Source organism: Cydia splendana, chromosome 4 (genome assembly GCF_910591565.1).
Source record: "Cydia splendana chromosome 4, ilCydSple1.2, whole genome shotgun sequence".
In the NCBI taxonomy this organism is placed as follows: Eukaryota; Metazoa; Arthropoda; class Insecta; order Lepidoptera; family Tortricidae; genus Cydia; species Cydia splendana.
In genome coordinates this window covers 7,115,289-7,135,776 of record NC_085963.1, presented here as the reverse complement: position 1 = coordinate 7,135,776, position 20,488 = coordinate 7,115,289, and the positions used below count along the sequence as shown (strand labels likewise).

Sequence of the window (20,488 nt, the reverse complement as noted above, 5' to 3'; positions counted from 1 at the left end):
TGTGCATTTATCCGAGTTCCATTGTTTATCGGCGTAATGAAACGTAAAGGTGTCGGTAAGTGGACTCCATTGTAATCCGAGCGCCTTTGTTGATGTCATGTTTGTAATGTCGATTGTAGATTGATTTATTTTGTCAGGTGATAGGTTAGATAATAGTTGAGGTGTGTTGCTGGCCCATTTTCTTAGGTTCATGCCAGCACCACGGAGCATGTCAATCAGCTGTTGTTGCGTTTCTCGCGCTTCGTCAATATTATTGCATCCACTTAGTAGGTCATCAACGTAGAAATCCTTCTGCATGACCTTGGAGGCTAAGGGATATTTGTCAGCGTCATCGATGGCTAGTTGAGCCATAGTTCTTAGAGCGAGGAAAGGGGCGGCTTTCATGCCGTAGGTCAGGGTGCAAAGTTTGTATTCCTTCAGAAGGTCTTGTGGATGATCTCTCCACAGTATCTTTTGCAGGTGTTGTTGATCTTCCTGAATAAGTATGCACCGGTACATCTTTTCACAGTCTGCAGTGTAAACGATTTTGTGGGTTCTCCATCTCAGTAGGAGATCTTGGATATCTTGTTGCAGTTTGGGCCCGCATTCCATCAAGTCATTTAGGCTGTATCCTGAGGATGTGGGGGATGACGCATTAAATACGACACGCAATTTGGTAGTCGAAGAATCCATTTTATGCACCCCATGATGAGCGAGATAGCACGAGGACTCCTGCCGAGTCTTGCACTCTTCCATGTGACCCAATTCTAGGTATTCTTCCATGAATTTCTTGTAACTTTCACGTACTTTGGGATTTCTTGTCAAACGTTGTTCTAGATGATGAAATTGGGCGAGAGCCTTTGATTTTGATTGACCCAATTTAGCTTCAAAGTTATCTTTCATAGGCAACCTAACTTCATATCTTCCGTCAGGCAACCGTCTCGTAGTATTTGAGTATAGTTGTTCGCAATATTGTTCTTGTTCGGTTGCAGTGCTGTCCTGGCCGCTGATTTCTTCCAGCTCCCAGTAGTTGGCGATTGCTCGCAGGTCGTTAATTATGACGTTGCAGTGACGTAATTGTAGAGAGGTAGCGTTTACACCGCCGGAAATGATCCAGCCTAGAAGGGTCTGTTGGGCAATGGGCTGCTGGTCTGTTCCTCTGATGAGACCTCCCATTATAATTCTAGAATAGACCCTTACATCGAGCAAAATGTCAATCGGTTTCGAGATATTGTAATCTGGGTCGGCCAGTTGTAATTGTTGAATATGTTCATCGTTTTGCTTCTCGAATGAGTTGCTAGGCAGGTTATTGATAAGTTTCGGCAAAATTAGCGCATTGGTATCGAAGGCGAAGTCATCATGAATTGATTTGCAGTCAAGTCTGACCTTCCCTTTGACCTTCCTTGTACTTTTGCCGATTCCTGTAACTGATGCATTTAATTGTTGGCGGGGTAGTCCTAGCCGATGCATAGCATCTTGACTGATCAGTGAAATCTGTGAGCCTTGGTCTAAAAGGCAACGAAGTGTCACATACGCGTTGTCATTCGTTCGTACACGTATTTGAACAGTTGTCAACAAAGATTCGCCATCGTCATCGGCAACGTGATTACTTGACGATTCCCGCTTATATTGCTGACGCGGTTGTTGCTTAGTGGCGGGCGGCGACCTCGATGTTTGTCCGGCGAGTTCATTTACTGCGTCATGTAATAAAGCATTATGCTTTTCATGGCAAATTTTGCATGTTTTTGTAGAATTGCATACATTGCGTTCATGCACATAGAGACAGTTTTTACACATTCCGTGTTTCGCAACTGTTTTTAATTTTTCGTCCGGTGACATCAATTCAAACTTCTTGCATTGGTATAATGGGTGGTTGATATTGCACACTACGCAAACGGCGTTAATATTGAAGTTGAATGAACTTGGCTTGCCGGGCGATGTTCGTTTGTATGCCGGGGAAAATGTATCCTTGGGCTTGAATGTCAATTGTTTAGATGATGATGATCCTGCAGGTTCTCGATCTTTCCTGTTCATAGGTTCCAGTGCGAGGAACTTCGTTTCCAAGAATGCGGTGAATTCATCTAAAGTCGGCAGCTCTCGTGGCGCTTTACGAGACTCCTTGTAGTCAGCTAATGTCAATGGGTCCAACTTTTTAGTAAGAGTAACTGATTATTGTTGTAGCGATGATACAGCAAGTCCCATGCAGTGAGATAGTTGTCAGCAGTCACACTGAGATGCTGAATGAGTCGCAGTGCCTCGCCTTTCAGCTTCCCCTTTAAATGTTGCATTTTTTGTGCTTTTGATAGCACAGGGTTGTCATGGATTGCAGTCCTATACAAATCTATGAATGTAGGCCATTGAGAGTAGTCACCATAGAAGTTAGGTATCTCCATTTGCGGAGTTGATTTGTGTAGATGAGTTGCAGCAGAAATTTTCTGGTTTAGCGCCCTCTTTGTCAATCGATATTTTTTTTCATACACTGAGTATCTTTCTTCGTAATCCTTATCCGAACCCTGGAGCAAGTTGTCAAGTTTCAGATGCAAAGTGTCAATAGTGTCCCATCGAGTTTGAAACAAAAATACAACAAAAAATACAAACAAAATACAAAATTCTTTATTTCATTAAAAACCATTACATATTTTTACCAATGGCTGGTGTCTCCCTGTAAGTTATTTACAAAATAACCTGTGCTGGGAGGCACCGCTCTTCCATATCTAATTTACAATTTATTTAGTATTATACTATCATATACTTAATTATTATGTGTGTGTGTGTGTGTATGTGTGTGTGTGTGTGTATGTGTGTGAGTGTGTGTACTTGTGCGGCTTGGCTAGGCTACATAACCTAGCAAGTCTTCCACCTGATCGTAATTTTTATCTACTAACCAATTTACTACCTTATTTTTTACATCGTATTGTAGCTTTGGGTATATATCTAGTGCTTTGTTTAAAATATTGTATAGGTGCGAAGAACGTTTATTATATTGCCTATTAGCAAAAGTGGTGTTGGTTTTAGGTAGGTGCATGGCAATATCTTTCCTCCGTCTTGTCAAGAGATTGCGATCAAAAGTTGTGGTTTTATGCTTTCTTAGAACAGAGGTTAGTATATATAGTTTTCTAACAGTAAGCAACTTACACATTTGATATAGTTTATCAGTTGAGAACCACATCCTCTTAAAGTACATAATTTTGAGAAGACTACGCTGGGCTCTCTCTACGTCTATAAAGCGAGTCTTAGCAGCGCCACCCCAAACAGGCAAACAATAGGTTAACACAGACTGAACCAACGATGTGTAGATTTCTTTTAAAAGGTCTCTACTGTGGCCATTTAGACCCGGAACGCTTCTTGGCACCACATGCCTTAAATTTTTAAAAATCCAATTAAGCTTTCGTAAACGTAATATAACATATTCGAGATGTTGGTACCAGGACAGTCCCCGATCCACAAAAACACCCAGATATTTGGTGCTATCAACTTTTATTATAGTGGGACAGGTTTGCTGGGAGCAGTTCAGTACATTCTTACAACAGCTATGTATTTTAATGTCAAAACTATTAACAGGTTGTGTATTGCTGTATATACTATGACATATATAATTTGTTTTGGCAGTATTTAACGTAAGGATATTGTTCTTAAGCCATTCATTAATAGTTTCAAGTCCAGTCTCCGTAAATTTCTGAACATCTTCCCATGAAGACCCAGTGAAGACGATGGCGGTGTCGTCTGCGTACGAAAATATATCTGCGTGGGGGATCTTTAAGTCACACAAGTCATTGATATAGATTAGGAATAGCGTTGGACCAAGCACAGATCCTTGTGGTACACCGTACGTCACGTCTTCATCTTCACTGGTACAACTGGAGTCACCCAATTTCACCCTCTGTTTCCTATTTGTTAAATAGTCCTGGAGAAGACGAAACGGAATATCTCTTATCCCCATTCTTTCCAACTTGTGTAAAAATATGGGGACAGAGACGGTGTCAAAGGCCTTTTTGATATCTAAATACACAGACATACATTTCGATCCATTGTCAAGATGGTCAACTATTAGTGAAGTTAGAGCAGATACAGCATCTTCAGTAGATTTTCCAGGTCTTAAGCCGTATTGAGATGGGGAAAATAAGTTGAATTTATTTAAGTACTTCAGTAATCTGGTATTCAATAACTTCTCCAATATTTTGGAAATTGCTGGTAAAACAGATATGGGTCTGTAGTTATTGACATCGTCTCTGTCACCATTTTTATAAACTGGTGTAATGATTGATTGTTTAAGTGGAGCTGGAAAAATTCCTTTGTCAAAACAAATATTTACTAAATGGGTAATTATTGGGATCACCACTGACTTTGCAAGCTTAAGAAATTTATTTGAGATATTATCCCAGCCTGGTGCACTATTGTTCTTAAGGCTCGATATTACGGATTGTACTTCATCGTGGTCAGTATGGGACAGTATAAAGGAGTTGGGTTGAGACTGAAGGTTTAGAAGGTATGTTTGTTGTACAGTTTTATCCGGATTAATATTTGTCGCAAGCTGCTTTCCTATATTGGAGAAGTAGCGATTGATGTAATTTGCAGAGGCAGTAGGAGTTGATTTTATATGAAGGAGTTCAGAATTTGTGCTATTATTTTTATTAGTGTATGTAATATTTTTTATATTTTTCCACATCAATTTATTGTTTTTAGAAGATTTACTTAATAGCTCTCTTTCATAATTACGTTTAAGTTTTTTTATTAATTTATTACAATTATTTCTATATCTTTTATATGTTATTTTTAGTATTTCGTTAAAAGGATCACTTTTTAACTGCTTTTGAAGATTACGAAGTTCATCCTCCATTTCCCATTTCTCAGATATCTTGTCAATGTCAATATAGTTCAAAACCCTTTGAAAAGCTCTGAAGTTAGTTTTTTGCTCACTAAAAAGCTCATTAATTTTGATAGTTTTCTGCTGCTGTTGAGAATCTGTGGCCTTAGGTGTCGATGGCTCCCCAAAACGGTAATTTGAAAGCATCGTACGAATCTTATCAGTACGAACCTGCATTTGCTGGTACACATTATCCACAAAATACTCCCCAGTTTGGTCAGGTGCGTCATGAAGCTTCACGTCATTCTTCTCAAATTCTTCCCGTAACGTGTCTAAGCCGCTAATTCTCGTCCGTAAATATTCCTCGTTTTTCCTGGAATCAGAATCTTTCTTGAAGTTCGTTTCCACCCGCTGAATGGAATCGATGATCTCCCTCTGACGTTGCAATATACGATCGTAATCAACCATGGCTCTTCAAGTAGGTATGACTATGTCAAATGTCAAAATGTCATAAAATGTCAACAGCAATAAAATGTTAAATGCAAAAATGACATAATCGATATTAGCAGAATGTCAAATCCAATAGCTTGTCACAGTTTCTTAGTAGGTATCCTTGAAATTCATTGTGCGACGCCACGTCTTCTCAACTAAGTTGGTGAGACCCGCTTGTGGGAGGCCAACCGAGTTGAAACGGTAACCGCACTAACTTTCCCTGAACACCATCACTAAGTTCGAAGGACCAACATGTACGCGCCAGATGACGGTACTGTCAGAATGCCAGGAATGCACAAATAACCCACACACGTTTGTTGTTAATCATAGTCTTTAATGCACTGATTTTGGTATTTAATACAAATACAGTAAATTGAATAAGTAATCTAGGTCGCGCGTGGTGCGCATATTTGCCTAAAGGCATTGCTACAGTGTATGCTATACCTACGCTGTACGATAGCTAGATCGTACAACATGCCTTACAAAAATACTTGGCACCTGTATTGGATAAAGTGTGGAATTACTTTCTTTTACATTTTGGAATTTAACTTTAAAACAAAGTACATTATATAGTACTTTAGCATACCTACTCCTACAAAGTGAGCACATAGGTTAGGTATCCATTTAGTTGCAGCCCTTGACAGTGGTATGACTTAACAGTATCGTGCAGTTGCAAGAACGTATTAAATCAGCAGTCGTCACGTCTTTTTCTAATCGTTTACTTACCATTCGGTGGCGTGAGAGTCTTCCCGTTCCTCTTCCCCGGCTCTGTAGTGTAGAGCTGTGGATGAGGATGTGCGGGTCGCGCGGGCGGCGGGGTCGAGGCCCGGCGAGCACGTAGCAATGCCGCTGCGCCAGCACCCAACAGTGCCGCTAGCGCCCCTGCCGCTAGTGCTGGCGCAAGGCCACCACGCCATGTGCGCCCTTCTGTGTCGCCGCCCGGGACGCCTTCGACGCCCGCTGGTGAGGCGCCTTCTTCTACTGCCAGTTCGACAGGGTCACCGATTCTTTCTAATGAATAAATGCGTTAAGCTCTGTTACCTTTGTTTTTTTTAATCAGTTTAAGATTCGCTAACCGAAGTTTACTTTTGTACTGGGGAGAACAAGTTTAGGTACCAGGACAAATAAGATGATTTAGCTAAAACTTAGAATTGGTTTAATGACAAATTTTCTTACCACCAGACCGCGCTCGGGTGGCCGCACGGTACCGTGCGCGCGTAACTGCCGCTGCACCGTGCGCTGCCACGCGCACCTCATACCACGCGCCTGGTGCTAAACCACCCGCCTGGGAAAGATGGATAATTTAGTTGAGATTTAACAACAAACGTAAACAGTATGCAGAATAGACTTATGATAAACCATCAATAATCAAATTCCATATTCTTTGATGGCACAGAGGCAGTCAAAAAGAAGCTCAGATTAGATTGTGCTACTAAGAAGTTAATTGTGAATAGGCTTGGCCACCAAGAAAGTAAGTTTTTGTATAAGGTAGGTGAAAATATATCATTGCGGCTATTTTGGATAAAAATAATCGAAACTATCAGGCGCTACACCAAGGCCAGCTTATCTTCTCCACCGGGACTCAAACTTAGTAGCCGTTAGCAGTACGAAGAGTCAATGTCAACCAGTACCTACCTAGTTCATACTCGCCATATGTCCTATACAAGAAAATGAAACAGTACGAGTATGAATGATAGTTACCTCCGCAGTCTCGCCGTCTTCCGGCAGCGCGGACCAGCCGCCGCCAGCAGCAGGCCTTAGCGCCACGCTCCAGCGTGCGACAGGGCATGGCAGTTCGCCGCCCGCGCCCCCCGCCCGCCAGACGAGTAGGTTAAGCCGCAGCGATGTGCTGTTGGCCCAGATGAATGCCGCACCCGGCGGTGCTCCGGCTTCTACGCACAAATCCGCATTTTTTAACATTTAAAAGCGTATAAAAATATATTTTAAAACTAAACACTACAAATCACATTATGGCTGCGATGCATTACGCAACCCCGCAGTGTCAGGGAGCCGGCCGCGGAACCGCCGAAACTTGACACCCTTCGGCCAAAACTCCTCCTTGGTGAAGGTCGCTAGATGTTCATTCGGAACGCTCACCACAAACAACAGGTAATAAATGCATGACATTAGTAGGTAACCTAGGTGTACTTACGGCGACCAGTAGTAGCGGCTAGTAATGGTGTTGAAGGTATGCTCACACCCGCTAGCGAGTGAGCGCGCAGCCACACTTTGTGCCGCGCCCCGCATGCAAGCCCTCTTAGCGCGCGGGAATAACCCCCCACGCTGGCGCCCGCTGGGACTCGGGCTGAACGCGCCGTGCCACCTGTGGCACCTTCACGCGTCCACCATATCGTGTAACCTGAATTAAAAAAAATGTCAGATATTTTATAGCAGGATTCTTAAGACAAAACAAAGTGTTGGTTGTATCAACTGCACGTATTGAAGCATTTTTATCATTAAATAATTAATTATCTCAAAAGTCTAGTGTAAGGCCTGAGTGGACGCTCGGAGCGGAACGTTCGGCGTGGCGTGCAGCGTGGCGTCGGGCTCACAAGTGATTTGAGCAGCGGGGCCGCTCCTATACGGTTGCGTATGTTTAACATGCACGCCGCACGCCCCGCCCCGCTGCACGCCCAACTCGAGCGTCCACTCTGGCTTTAGAGTTATGATTAGCTACAGCAAATTTTACAAATTTAATACCTAATATAGGCTCCATTTCTATATGCCCCGGCGCGGCGTCCCAGGCGACGAGCATGTCATGGTGATCGGCGCGCAGCAGACGCGGCGAGAGCGGGGCGGCCGGCGGCGTTCGAAGATCTACTCTCCACGTGGCTATGTCGCTGGATCCGTCCGCTCCGGATACGAGGCAAGTGTAGTTGCCTGATGATTCCGCTTCTAACTCTACAGGAATAAAACTGACTTAAATCGGGAACTTGAAGTACAAGCAAAGGCGAATTTCATTATTAAGTATTTATTTTACTTATTTCGGGAACCACGACAAATTAATGATTGATTGATTTTTATTTATTACAATATTATTGTTGTTTCCAGTATTATATTCAACATTAAAAATGAGTTCTATAGTTTAATTATGATTCATATCCCATTGCTTGTTACCATGGATAGTGAAATACTGGTACGTAAGTATAAAATAACACCACCGCTAGTTGCCGGCAATAATAGACGTCTTGTTGGACACACTATCAAAAACTAAGGACTAGTCGCTGGGAAATGACGGAGAAAAAATGTTTTAGATTGAATTTCGAACTATCGAGCTAACGGGATAAGCAACATTTTGGTATTTGGTCACCTAACCAGGCGACATTTTTTTAGTTTTGTTTGTGGTGGCTTACCATGTATAAGCAGATCCCCTGCAGCAGTGACAGTGTGCCGCCGTGGCAGAGGCGCCCAGCGCCGACGGATGGCTCCGGGACCTCCGCCCGCCACCACGCAGCGTAATCGCACGCGGGTCCCGCGTATCGCGCGTATTGTTCGCGGCCATGACAGCACGCGCACTGGGGCTATGGTACAAACATCGCTTATTAGTCACTTTGTTGGATATTCGTTGCATTTGTATATTCTGCAGTAGTTAGCACTTAACATATTCACTGCCAGCGACCTGCTAGACAGGTTCTCTTTTCGTAGGCCCTTTTCGATACAAAGCGCATTTAAAATACTTGTTCTTGGCTATGATCGTTGCGCGTAGCTCACGCTAATGCTAAATACGCGCTTTTATTATCTTTAAAATAGAGTTATATATAATTTCCATTTTCAAAATTTATCGTTTTATCTGGAAAGTACGTAACCCAAAATGCTCTATAACGACCTTTGGAATTAGAAATCTGATTACCGTTACTGGCCGGCGCCGCAGTGGCGACCCGCCCCGGCTCACCCGAGCCGGCGGCGTTGTGCGCACGCACCCAGAACTCGTACAGCACGCGCTCGAGCAGCCCGCGCACTTCGTGCCACGCCTCGCCCTCTTCCTCGAGATCCTCGTCCGGCTCCACTCGCTGAGACCATTCCCCACCCACTCTTGCGTCAGAAACAATACAATAAAGTTATAAAAATTAGGATTTTTTAAATTGATTGTGATAAAATTATTGTTTGCCGGTTCTTTATACCGGGTGTGGCCTGTAATATTATGATCAAAAAATTAAACTCTAGGCTGTTCTCCTCATACTGACCAACATTTGATCAGCGACTTTTAAAAATAACTTGTGGTTTGATTTTTAATACACTTTAAAGTTTATTCTAAGACGCAATGTATTGCGAATTTTGTTATGTTTAAGACGTGACAAGCAACGTCAATCACAATAATATGGCATGGCGATGGCGTCCATTGAAGATAATATTTATTTTGTATGAAAAATAGGGAGTCTAAATACTTCATAATTTTTAAAAGTTGTTGAACAAAAGTGTCATCGTTTGAGGAGTACAATCTATGTTTTAATTATTTGCTCGTGTTACAGGCCACACCCGGTATAAACACGAATTATTGATAAAGATACATTTTTTTTACTGTCAATTAATGTATAGAAAATATTTTAGTTCTAGCTTTAGAAAAGACGCACGAAGAATTTTCTTCTTCCTCAGACGCGCGTAATTATACCTATTGGTATCGTCCCGCCTAGGGCTCGCGGTCGCGTCCGGGTTTCGTGTACCCGTCTCCGTGGCCCCGTTCTCGTGTTACACGAAACCGGATTTGTTCGGAACGGGTGATTAGGGTCCGTGTAATTAAGGACCGTGTACCCGTGCTACCCGTGTGTCCGGATCCACGGATATTAATTACACAAGGGTCCGTCCCGTTCTCGACGTATAGTGACGATCGGACGCGTTCTTTATAAGAGCGAGGAATGAAAAGTTTATAACGAACAATAACACATTATCAATAACAAGCAAAACGAAAAAAAAAAAACAGCAACAACAACTAGGTATCCGGAGCCGAACTTTGACGGGTTCGTGTAGTTCAGACTCTTAGCTTAGCACCACCGGGGCTAAGAATACGGACTTCCGCCCATGATGCCCGCGGTCATTGCCACTGTGCGAGTGGGACAGTAATATATTTATACGCGTGCGATAGAGATAGGATTCAGATTCAGGATTCAGGTGCTATTGCACGAAATTAATCGTGCTTAGCGTCCTTGCTTTAGAATGAAAGATTATGCGAATAAAATTACGAACCGCACACACACTGTACGAACGAAGGTAAAATTCTAAAACGACGAATTAAGGATGACTCAGATTACACCGGGCCGTGTCCGGACCGGAGCTTCCGGCGCTTACTTTTCTATGACATGACAGGCGATCACGTGATGCTTTCCATAGAAAACGATGCGCCGGAAGCTCCGGACCGGACACGGCCCGGTCTAACGTGAGTCATCCTTTATAGGGCCTTCTTTCACCATGATATAGCTATAGAAAGCTAATGAACGGTTTATTAGACTTACTTGTCGCGCTCCTTAGTATATAGTGTAAAGTGGCTGATGCGAGTCCGCGGTGGCGCGCGCCATGACACGCGAATAGTGCTCGCGCTTGATGTTAACGCGCGCACTGAGCGTATTGCCCCCGGAACTGTTGAAAATATTCTATGGACTTAGATATTCGTAGTTTCGTACCTAATATAATAAATATGACATAAGGTATTGTTAGTAGATGGGACTTGCTTAGTTTGGTGCTATGGTGCTTAGTAAACCATATTAAGAAAGCGCGCAACACTGTACACCAGAAAAAGCTTAAGGCTAAAAGAGCCGAGGCATATTGGGCGCTTACCGTCATCAAGCGTAGTACACGTGACGGTGGTAGAAGGAGGTCCGGGCCCAGATCCAGTGCGGGCTCGTACCCAGACGGAGTAGTTGGTCGCAGGTCGCAGCTGACGTAAAGTGGCGCCCGACGCGCCTGACGCCGCTGCTGCCACGCCGCCGCCAGCAGGACCAGTCCATGCTGCATCACCGACAATTTTTGTTTACGAAATACTTGATAAATGCTACACAAAAAGTATTTGTGAATTACAAAATGGAACGCTCGTGCTCGTAGGTCCAATAAGTTTAGGAAAAAAAGCTGGAAAAGTAATTAATACACAACGTTGGACAGACAGTCAGCCTCTATTTAGCCAATTTAAAAATTGATCTTGCATGAGTCGTACTATAGTGGACACTGTCTATCACATACCTGGCGAGTCGTATTGAGGAGCATAGTGGACATCGTAGCCAGCGAGAGCTGGTGCTGGTGGTGGAGCAGGCGGCGCCGGCGGTGACCACCATACGCGCAACGCACCCGCCTCGGCGGCGCATCGTACACCGCCTACAGCCTCGAGAGGCACTATCAAACAACATGTCACGGTTACGGTTAGAAGAAAGAGTGGCTGATATTAGGATATAGTTAAAACAGACTAACTTTTTAACTACTATTTGTAGTCCATGCAAGAAGTCCCATAATACGAAATCGACCGTATTGAAAGAAAACGCCCTTGCCCCTCATGTTCCACAGCCAATATCAAGCCCCCATTTGTGTACCGACTGCGTATACGTCTTGCAGGTTTCATACAAGTCGCAGCTAAATTGCAGTACTGAGAGACGTAAGTCATATAGAGTAGCAAACATTTGACTAACCTCCATTTGCAGTTGAGGCGTAAACTGGTGGAGCAGGCGGACCGGCCCCGGCGCGATTGTAAGCTCGTAAAGATACTGCGTAGCGCGCATATCTATGCAGCCCACGCAATGTTAACTCGGTGCGCGCCCATCCTGCTATCGCTGCACTACCTGTTTGTATTAAATTAGCAGATTAGCACGAACAATTTTTTTTTACATTATGTAACTTTTATAATAAAAAAGAGAGGTCTTTGTCTTTTTTGTATGTAAATAGTATCGCACCTGCACGCGCCGCTCCTTCCTCGCCCTCACCTTCTTCGTCATCATCTGCTCCTGATAGCGCTCGCCACGTCACTACGTACCCTAACAACTCGCCGTTCCAGGAGTCTCGCGATGGAGCCTGTTGGGATTATATAAACATTTAGAACAAAAATTCCGAATTGACCCAGACGCAGTCGTATCAGTAATATACGTCATGATAGTAAACAGATATTAAACTCACCGTCCAGGATACTAGCAGTTCTCCCGGTGCAACCGCTCGCACTCTTACGTCTTGGGGAGCGCTCGAAGGAGCTACGAAAAAAAATTTCGTTAAAACAGAGTGCAAAACGCTTCTATGATTTAAATTAGCACTACATAGTAACTATGTATCTGAAACTCACCTTCCTCGAGGGTAGTAAAAAGCAGAGGTGCGGACGGTGGGGAAGCGCCTACATGATTGGCAGCAACAACACGCAGAGAATAAGCCGCTGCTGGACGAAGCCCAGACAGGGTTGCAGACAATGCGCCCGAAGGAATTTCTGCGTCAAGCGGTGCTGTTTCAATAGTGAGATTAACTGTCAAAGCTGCTGAACCAGGAGGCGCGTGCAAAGGTGTGTATATAGCCGAATAGCGAGCGCCAGTGGAGCTTGCGTCCCACACTAATCTGATCCAGCGCGCGCCTACACCACCTAGCCGCAGTCCAGCTGGTGCCTCGGGAGGTTCTATTTGACAAAAAGAAAATCATCAATATTTTAATGACCAAAAATGTAGCTACCAAATAATCTACTAATAAATAGTTAGTTACCTTCGACATGAAGGAATACAAGCATTTCAGCGCGACCGTAATGGTTCGCAGCAAGGCAACGATATTCTCCTGCGTCAGCACCCTCGGCGGCTCGTAATCGAAGCTCCGAGCGAAGCGCTTCTCCAGCGCCGCCCGCTCCGCTTTCTGATATTGACCATCTGTATAACGACAACAGTTTGGCATGTTAGCTTTCACTACTATATGCAGCATAAAGAGCGACTACAAAGCTCAGCCCAGATAATAGACGTGACATTCAGGGTCTAAAAAACAAGAGTATTAAATGTGCGGACTTTTTTAATGTCTGAAAAATTTGTTGTTCTGACCCGAAAATCGAACGTACCGAAAAGAGTCAAGGTCTAAACGGCGGCCAAGTCTCGTCCATGTTAGACTAAGTGGCGCATCACCCCGTGCGCGGCACCAGAGAACAGCCTCACGGCCGCGCACTGCTGATACATTTCGTGGCTCGGTAGCTTCGAAGTGTGCAGGTTCTACAGATAATAGGATTTATTAGTTGATTGTTCGATAAGAGGAAGGATTAGTGGACAAAGAATAAGAATACCGACCGTGGACGGTAACATTGACGTGCTTGAGCAGAGGAGCGCCGACTCCGTTATCGGCTTTACACCGATACCGGCCCTGGTGGCGTCTAGCCGCAGCTGCAGCTGAAAGTGCACCACCTCGCGCCGCCGCTCCTCCAGGATCACCCCACTGACCACCGCTGACCTCTTCCCATTGCTCCTCATTTTCTAGACCATTTGGAGACTCACCTAAAACAGAAAGCTGACGTTTTTACTGATATCCAGGGGCTTTAAGGTCCATTAAAAGCGGCATTTGGTACTATTCATCTTACCAACTTTTCTAAACCACGTTATCACTGGTGTTGGATGACCTCTAGCGGCACATTCTAGTAGCAAAGGGGCACCCAGCAAGACTGCAGCATCGGATGGTTCTGTTGTCCATGAAGGAGCCACTGTGATAAAAAAATACTTTTGATAAAAGAACCGCCAAGAAAAAAACGTTATACTTTATGTATAATATTTTAGTTAAATTTTAAACACCTTTAACGCTGAGAGTAGCGCTGTAGTTGGCACTCGCGGCATGGTTGGCGACACGGCAGGTGTAAACGCCGGAGTGCCTCGCAGCCAATGCGGGGAACACAAGTAGAGAAAACTCGCCGAGACTCTTCTCCTGAACCTGTAGAGCCGCCGGCAGTGGGGCGCCATCCTTCAGCCACGAAAAGTATAGTGGCTTGTCGCCGGACGACACGCCGCAGAGCGCTTGCGCGCTGCTGCCCTCTGTCAACTCGGCCGAAAATATAAATGGTGAAATCTTCGGCGGATCTGTAAAGGAAAATGACTATTACTACAACTCTATACTTATGGTTGAAATATGGCTATGGCATAGCCGTATTTACTTAATATTTATCCAGAAAAACTTCTACAATGACACAAAACCTTTTGATCCACGGAATCAATTCAAGAGTTTACGCTCTAGACTAGAGATATTGATTTTATCAATCACCTAATTAAATTTGATATTATTGTCACACCACTTCTCGATAGGACAGTGCGATCCATAGGACCCACTTCGCCGCATACTTACTTCGAACTTGAATTTCGATTTCCCGCCTTGCGACCTGTCCATCGGGCGCGGTCACACTGCACGCGTACGCCGCCTGGTCGGCGGGTAGCGCAGGCCGCAGGCGCAACGCCGCGCTGCGCGCTGACACGCGCCCAACTCCACCGATTCGTTCGCCGTCGCGCCACCACCAAACCTCGCTGTACACGGAAAAACCAATTCAAACTCCAAAAAGGATGAATAAAATTTGCGCTGTGAAAAGGCGCGAGAAAAAGGTAACTTTGAAAATTTATAGCCTGTATTAATTAACTAAAAATTACATGTATTATTAAATTTTTAAACGGTTATCTATTCTAATATTTATACGCATATCATAAGAAAAAACCGGACAAGTGCGAGTCGGACTCGCCCACCGAGGGTTCCGTACTTTTTAGTATTTGTTGTTATAGCGGCAACAGAAATACATCATCGGTTCGTGAGATACAGCCTGGTGACAGACGGGCGGACGGACGGACGGACGGACGGACGGACGGACGGACGGACGGACGGACAACGGAGTCTTAGTAATAGCAAAAAGAATAGATAGTATAGAGGGGTCCTGTCATTGTCAATTTTGTAGTCACGGTACATTTACTGCCATCTATCGACACACGATTAAAACTTAAAATAAAATTGAAAATGTATAAAATAATCAAAATATGTTTACGGATAAATGATTCTTCATTTTTATTGTTCCATACTGACCCATGTTCTTTCACTGATATGTGTTAAAATTGTTAAATACCAAACGGTGTCGTTAACGCCATCTAGCCGAGAATAGGCCAAAGGTAATGGCGCCATCTATTCGAGAATGACTTTTCCTTGGCCGTCCGAGGCACGTTTTTTTCTTAGACTTTATTTATCTTATACGGAGTTATATATATCTCTGGTAATAGGGTCCCATTTTACCCTGTGGGTACGGAACCCTAAAAACAAATACCTTATCGATAAAATATTATCTTTGGAATGATGCCATAAAAATATACATGCCGCTAAATATTTTTCTTAATTTGTTTAAATTATTTGTAAAAAAATAATAAAGGTAATGTATATGAAGCATGTATAGTTCAAATTAAGTTTTTGGGTTTCGATAGGTCTGACCTGTAGGTATAATAAGGCAGTTATTGGTTGACCTCATTTCGATATACCATAAAATCACACTCATAAAGCCTTTACAAATAATTATTTCTAGTTTGTTATTGACAGATAAGATAATATACGAATAATATACTTAGACAATACAATACTTATATAAATTTTATGTTACATAGACTGTAGGTAATCAAATATTATGTAGAAACCATCAGCGAATTACATATCTACTAGAAGGGTGCAAATCAGATACATAATTATGTCAAGCAGCGAGCGACGTTGCTTCACGTCCAAAACTTCCCAAACTACAATAGTACAGGAGCAACTATCATACGTGAGCAGTGATCAAACATAGCGTAATATTGTCTTATAGGTATGTACGAGTAGTATCGCCAAGTTTGATATTCCTTGAGTTGAATTATTTATTATTCAAGCGTGAACTTTAATTAGTCAAATTAACTAGTGATTGTGTATTTGTGTAGTGACGTGTAAAAGGAATCATCCTATAGAATGCACCTCTATGGACCTGATCGGATATCCAGCGTAGGGGCAGTAGATGGTGGCATTGGCGCCCGCTACCACTCGCACGGGGCCCACGGCTCGGATGGACGGCGGGCCTGCAATGCGAATGTTATCAAAAATACTACTACTACTACTCCGTTGGCCGACCCAAAATGAGACATGGCCTCGCTGCGCGTATTTCGATTCGACAGTTGGCGAAAAAAGTGGCACTGTCTTGTGTCGAAGGCCAAATCTCTTATCAAAAATAGATTCTACGTTATTCGAATGAAACCTGTAGAATTGTAAATAATGTGGAAATGAGAACAGAGTAAATTGGAATCAGTATATACAAACTGATTAAGTAAGTTAGCATACTCTGTTGAATATTTGTAACATGTTTATGGTGTTCTGTAGTGCAATAAGGATTATACGCGCAGAATAATATTAAGTACTTACACACATATTAACATTACTAACAAACATTATTGGCAGCTACACCAACTTCACCGTTCCATCACTTCTCTAGTTAAATATGTATGTAAATGCAATTGACGCAACTGTAGTTGCTGGCATTGGTTCCGCATTATTAAGGAGTGATGAGTGCTCTGCAATGTAGTGTCTTACAGTATTACCCACAGTATATAAAGTACCCGCCAATCGCAGTAGATAGCGCATGTAGTCATAATTTCAAAACGCCTCCATTATCTCGTGTCCTTGATAACTGCGTGAAATTGATTCGACGCCTACCTACCAGTAAATAGAACGGTGAATTATGTTCTCCCTATTGTTAGAGTTGCACATATGACATACTTTACTTATTGGATGCTAACTTATATGAGATTCTGTAGGACTAACTCCGCTCTCACCATAAACATTGAGGCGTGCCGAGTGCTCTGCAGCACCTCGGGAGTTGTGAGCACGACAAGTGTAGCGGCCGCCGTCCGCGGCAGACAACGCGCGTAGTCTCAGCACCGAAACTATTTCACCGCCCGCACCTGTCTCCTCAGTGACTGTGTATCTGCGAAAAACAGGCCCTTTAAATTGAAAATTTAAAGTGAGTAGCCGATAATCTGAATTTATATAAGTAGGTTTTGTTGTGACTAAGTTAAATATAACAGGTATTTTTCAAAACTTAGCAATTTTTCGAATTAAATATGGTTCAATACCTATGAGGAGCGCGGTAGTGCGCGAGTGGTTGAGCGTCCAGCAACCAGGCTATCCGCGGAGGCGGCGCAGCGGCGGCCGCACAGCGCAACGCCACGTCGCCACCAGCGCGCAGCGCTTGCTCGATGAATGTGTACTGGAGCTCTGGCGCTGATTCTGTTAGAGGGATTGACTTGTTAAGTATAGACTATGGAAATTTTTTATCAACCACAATTAATGGACTGTCATGATCAACGACACATAGCAGTGAACGAAGAAAAGTCGTCATACAATAAAATTTGCAGACGATCCTATTTTACAAACTTTTATTTTACTTGCCTGTTAGCATGTAGGTACTTAGGTAGTTAACATTTTTTTTTTTCCAAATGTAACCTTCAAATATTTTTTGTTGATAACCAATAGCTTAGAATCTCTTCATCACCTTCACAGCAAAGTTTTTTTCTGAAGTGCCCTTGTATACTTAACCATAAAATATATTTATACCCAATAACATTACTTATCACAAAACTAGAACAAAAATCAAGAAAAAAACACATTTTTGAAATTTACATAATCCGTGTGCATTTCTTGTCTCCTTTATTCACGTCCTATCTCGTTAACGCTAAAGCTAGCTCGAGCCACTCACAGTGATAAATCTTCGTCATGAATATACGTTTATTTATGTGAGGGCGAACCTACTCGTACTTTCACTGTAACAGAAAAGCTATTCTCTTTGTGTATGCTTTTATTATCATAGTTCTAACTTTTGACTTCAAACTAGCCAACTTGGCAGAGATAGTTTTAACTTTAACACAAGGATTCTCAAGTGAACACTTTACAACTAAATTCAAATCGCAGTTTCCTAACTATGTCACTTGCTTGCTAGTTTTGTAACTGCAAATGGACTGCTGAATGTTACATAAGTAATGCAACATTAATGCACATTACTGATAACCATAGAAAAAGGTAAATAAAGACGCGAAAAGTAGTTCAAAATTGACCCAAGTTTAACGATTCAATCGGTTATAGATTGTCCAGTGTACTAGTGATACCACAAAACGTATGGCATTTAAAATATTATGAAGGGCCTTACCATGATGTTCTAATTGCGATTCTGTTTAGAACCTAAACTGAATTGCTATGGGACGGAGTTATGCGACTTATATATCTCCTTTAGCAATTCAGTTTAGGTCCTAAACAGAATCGCAATAAGGACATCATGGTAAGGCTCCCGAAGGAACTGAAGGATCTGCTACACTAACAACTAAATACAAAATGATTGCAATTAAGTAGCTAGCATTTGAGTATCCTGGAATATATATAATTAGTTAGGCATACCTATAACAGTGTGTATATGACGGATGGATCGTCGCTTAGTGACATCTCAGCTCTCCTGGGCCATCATCACTCTCTTAGCGTCGATTGCATTAGGAGTAATCCATTATTCATGCCTACTCGGAACTAAGGCCGCTAAGGTCATAGTCGTAACATAAGGCTTCAAATACAGTGTGACAAAGGTTTCAGAATAATGATTCGGTCAAGTTATGTTCTAATATATGAGGAAGACAAACTTATAGCCAGCATTCAATTAATGTAGTATAATACGTTTGGGTATCGTGCTTTACGCACATTAGTGTCCCATCCCCTCCCCCTGACGCAACCCCCCCTTTTAGCATGAAATATGTCCCGGTTGACCGGTTTTTTTATTTTTTTGGGAAAGTATAAAATATAGGAATATGCTGGCTGTAATTTGTTTTTCGAATTAAATATTTAAAAAAACCGGCCAAGTGCGAGTCGCACTCCACACGAAGGGTTCCGTACCATTATCTATAAAAACGGTCACCCATCCAAGTACTGACCCCGCCCGACGTTGCTTAACTTCGGTCAAAAATCACGTTTGTTGTATGGGAGCCCCACTTACTTAAATCTTTATTTTATTCTGTATTTGTTGTTATAGCGGCAACAGAAATACATCATCTGTGAAAATTTCAGCTGTCTAGCTATCACAGATCACGAGATACAGCCTGGTGACAGACGGACGGACGGACGGACGGACGGACAGCGGAGTCTTAGTAATAGGGTCCCGTTTTACCCTTTGGGTACGGAACCCTAAAAACACACTGTGTGCGTGGAGGGCTTTTGAAATATCAGCATTTGTTTTCAATCAGTACAGTGTATAGATGAATTGAAAATTACTTTTGAAATTGGTAAGCCGGCATTGACCAAAGCAGCCGCAAGAATCTCTAGAATCTACTTTAATTTAAATAGCACAAAGGAAGGCATTGTCAGCTTGACAAAAGACACGTCGGGTTCAATATTTGTGGCGCGCACCACGGCCCGGCCCGTCGCTCGCCGCCTGCCGATCCCTGATTGATTCCTCAACTCCTACATTAAGATTGATCGAGTGACAACACCCGACCGCCCCCTCCCACATCACCAAAATCACTTTTTTCGGTCGGTTTCCATCTAATAAAGTGATATGAATTTTGTTACAAATCCCCGATACGTTATTTCTTTTATAAAAGTTATGAGGTTTCTTTTTTCAAATAAAAAACCGTTTTATTGCGAAACCGATTGCCTCTCCCTCCCGTGGGCTCTCATCTAGCTGATATCATTACGGAGATTGCGTTCGCGTTCATGAGCCGTCCGGGTGCTTGATTGTCGAGTGCTTTTTACACTGCAACAAGTTGATAAGTGGCTTCATTTTTTATCGTACTGTGCTCTGAAGAGCTCTTAGAAGCTTTACTACCAAATTGGGAATAAGCAAAAGCTGACCATGGTAAATTTTTGGCTGGATGAACGCTTTATGTGGTTATTAACTAATAGGTACTGCGTTTCCGTGCTTTTGAAGGCATAAGAGTTCGTCCTTCTACTGGTTTGATAAACTGCGTTTAAATCTAGAACATTGTTATGTAGTTGAATGAATTGAAATTACAAGTATGATTAGAATACTAACCTCCAAGTCGGAGTTCAGCGCTCGCCTGCGCCGCGCGAGTACCTCGACGCGCTTCGCACTGGTACACGCCGCGCGCGGCGCGCGTCACACCGCGCAACACAAGCGACGCTGTACCCGTGCCACCCGCGCCCGCCACCGGCGCGCCGTCGTGCCTCCAACTCAGCGCAGCTTCTTCGTCTGACGCTGAGCAGTTGAATCTAACTGTGCTTCCGCTGGCAGCCACCTGTCCATGGACTTATTTGTTAAAAAAT

At 43.1% G+C, this 20,488-nt stretch overlaps 1 protein-coding gene across 2 annotated transcripts in view; it reads right to left on the bottom strand.

The window, feature by feature from the left end:
- The window catches only part of LOC134789751 (cell adhesion molecule Dscam2-like), a 66,462-nt gene that overhangs the window by 11,335 nt on the left and 34,639 nt on the right, over window positions 1-20,488 (bottom strand). For both annotated transcript variants that reach the window (XM_063760380.1, XM_063760381.1), the window contains exons 9-32: window positions 20,238-20,460; window positions 17,305-17,458; window positions 17,005-17,156; window positions 16,164-16,254; window positions 14,531-14,706; window positions 13,987-14,268; window positions 13,779-13,898; window positions 13,492-13,695; window positions 13,269-13,416; window positions 12,929-13,086; window positions 12,525-12,845; window positions 12,365-12,435; window positions 12,145-12,262; window positions 11,884-12,033; window positions 11,444-11,593; window positions 11,045-11,215; window positions 10,723-10,846; window positions 9,126-9,307; window positions 8,629-8,796; window positions 7,976-8,176; window positions 7,428-7,634; window positions 6,977-7,167; window positions 6,452-6,560; window positions 6,002-6,286 (exon numbers count right to left, since the gene is read on the bottom strand). In XM_063760380.1, the coding sequence (XP_063616450.1) occupies window positions 6,002-6,286; window positions 6,452-6,560; window positions 6,977-7,167; window positions 7,428-7,634; window positions 7,976-8,176; window positions 8,629-8,796; window positions 9,126-9,307; window positions 10,723-10,846; window positions 11,045-11,215; window positions 11,444-11,593; window positions 11,884-12,033; window positions 12,145-12,262; window positions 12,365-12,435; window positions 12,525-12,845; window positions 12,929-13,086; window positions 13,269-13,416; window positions 13,492-13,695; window positions 13,779-13,898; window positions 13,987-14,268; window positions 14,531-14,706; window positions 16,164-16,254; window positions 17,005-17,156; window positions 17,305-17,458; window positions 20,238-20,460 (4,156 nt within the window). The remainder of the gene's footprint in view (window positions 1-6,001; window positions 6,287-6,451; window positions 6,561-6,976; window positions 7,168-7,427; window positions 7,635-7,975; window positions 8,177-8,628; window positions 8,797-9,125; window positions 9,308-10,722; window positions 10,847-11,044; window positions 11,216-11,443; window positions 11,594-11,883; window positions 12,034-12,144; window positions 12,263-12,364; window positions 12,436-12,524; window positions 12,846-12,928; window positions 13,087-13,268; window positions 13,417-13,491; window positions 13,696-13,778; window positions 13,899-13,986; window positions 14,269-14,530; window positions 14,707-16,163; window positions 16,255-17,004; window positions 17,157-17,304; window positions 17,459-20,237; window positions 20,461-20,488) is intronic.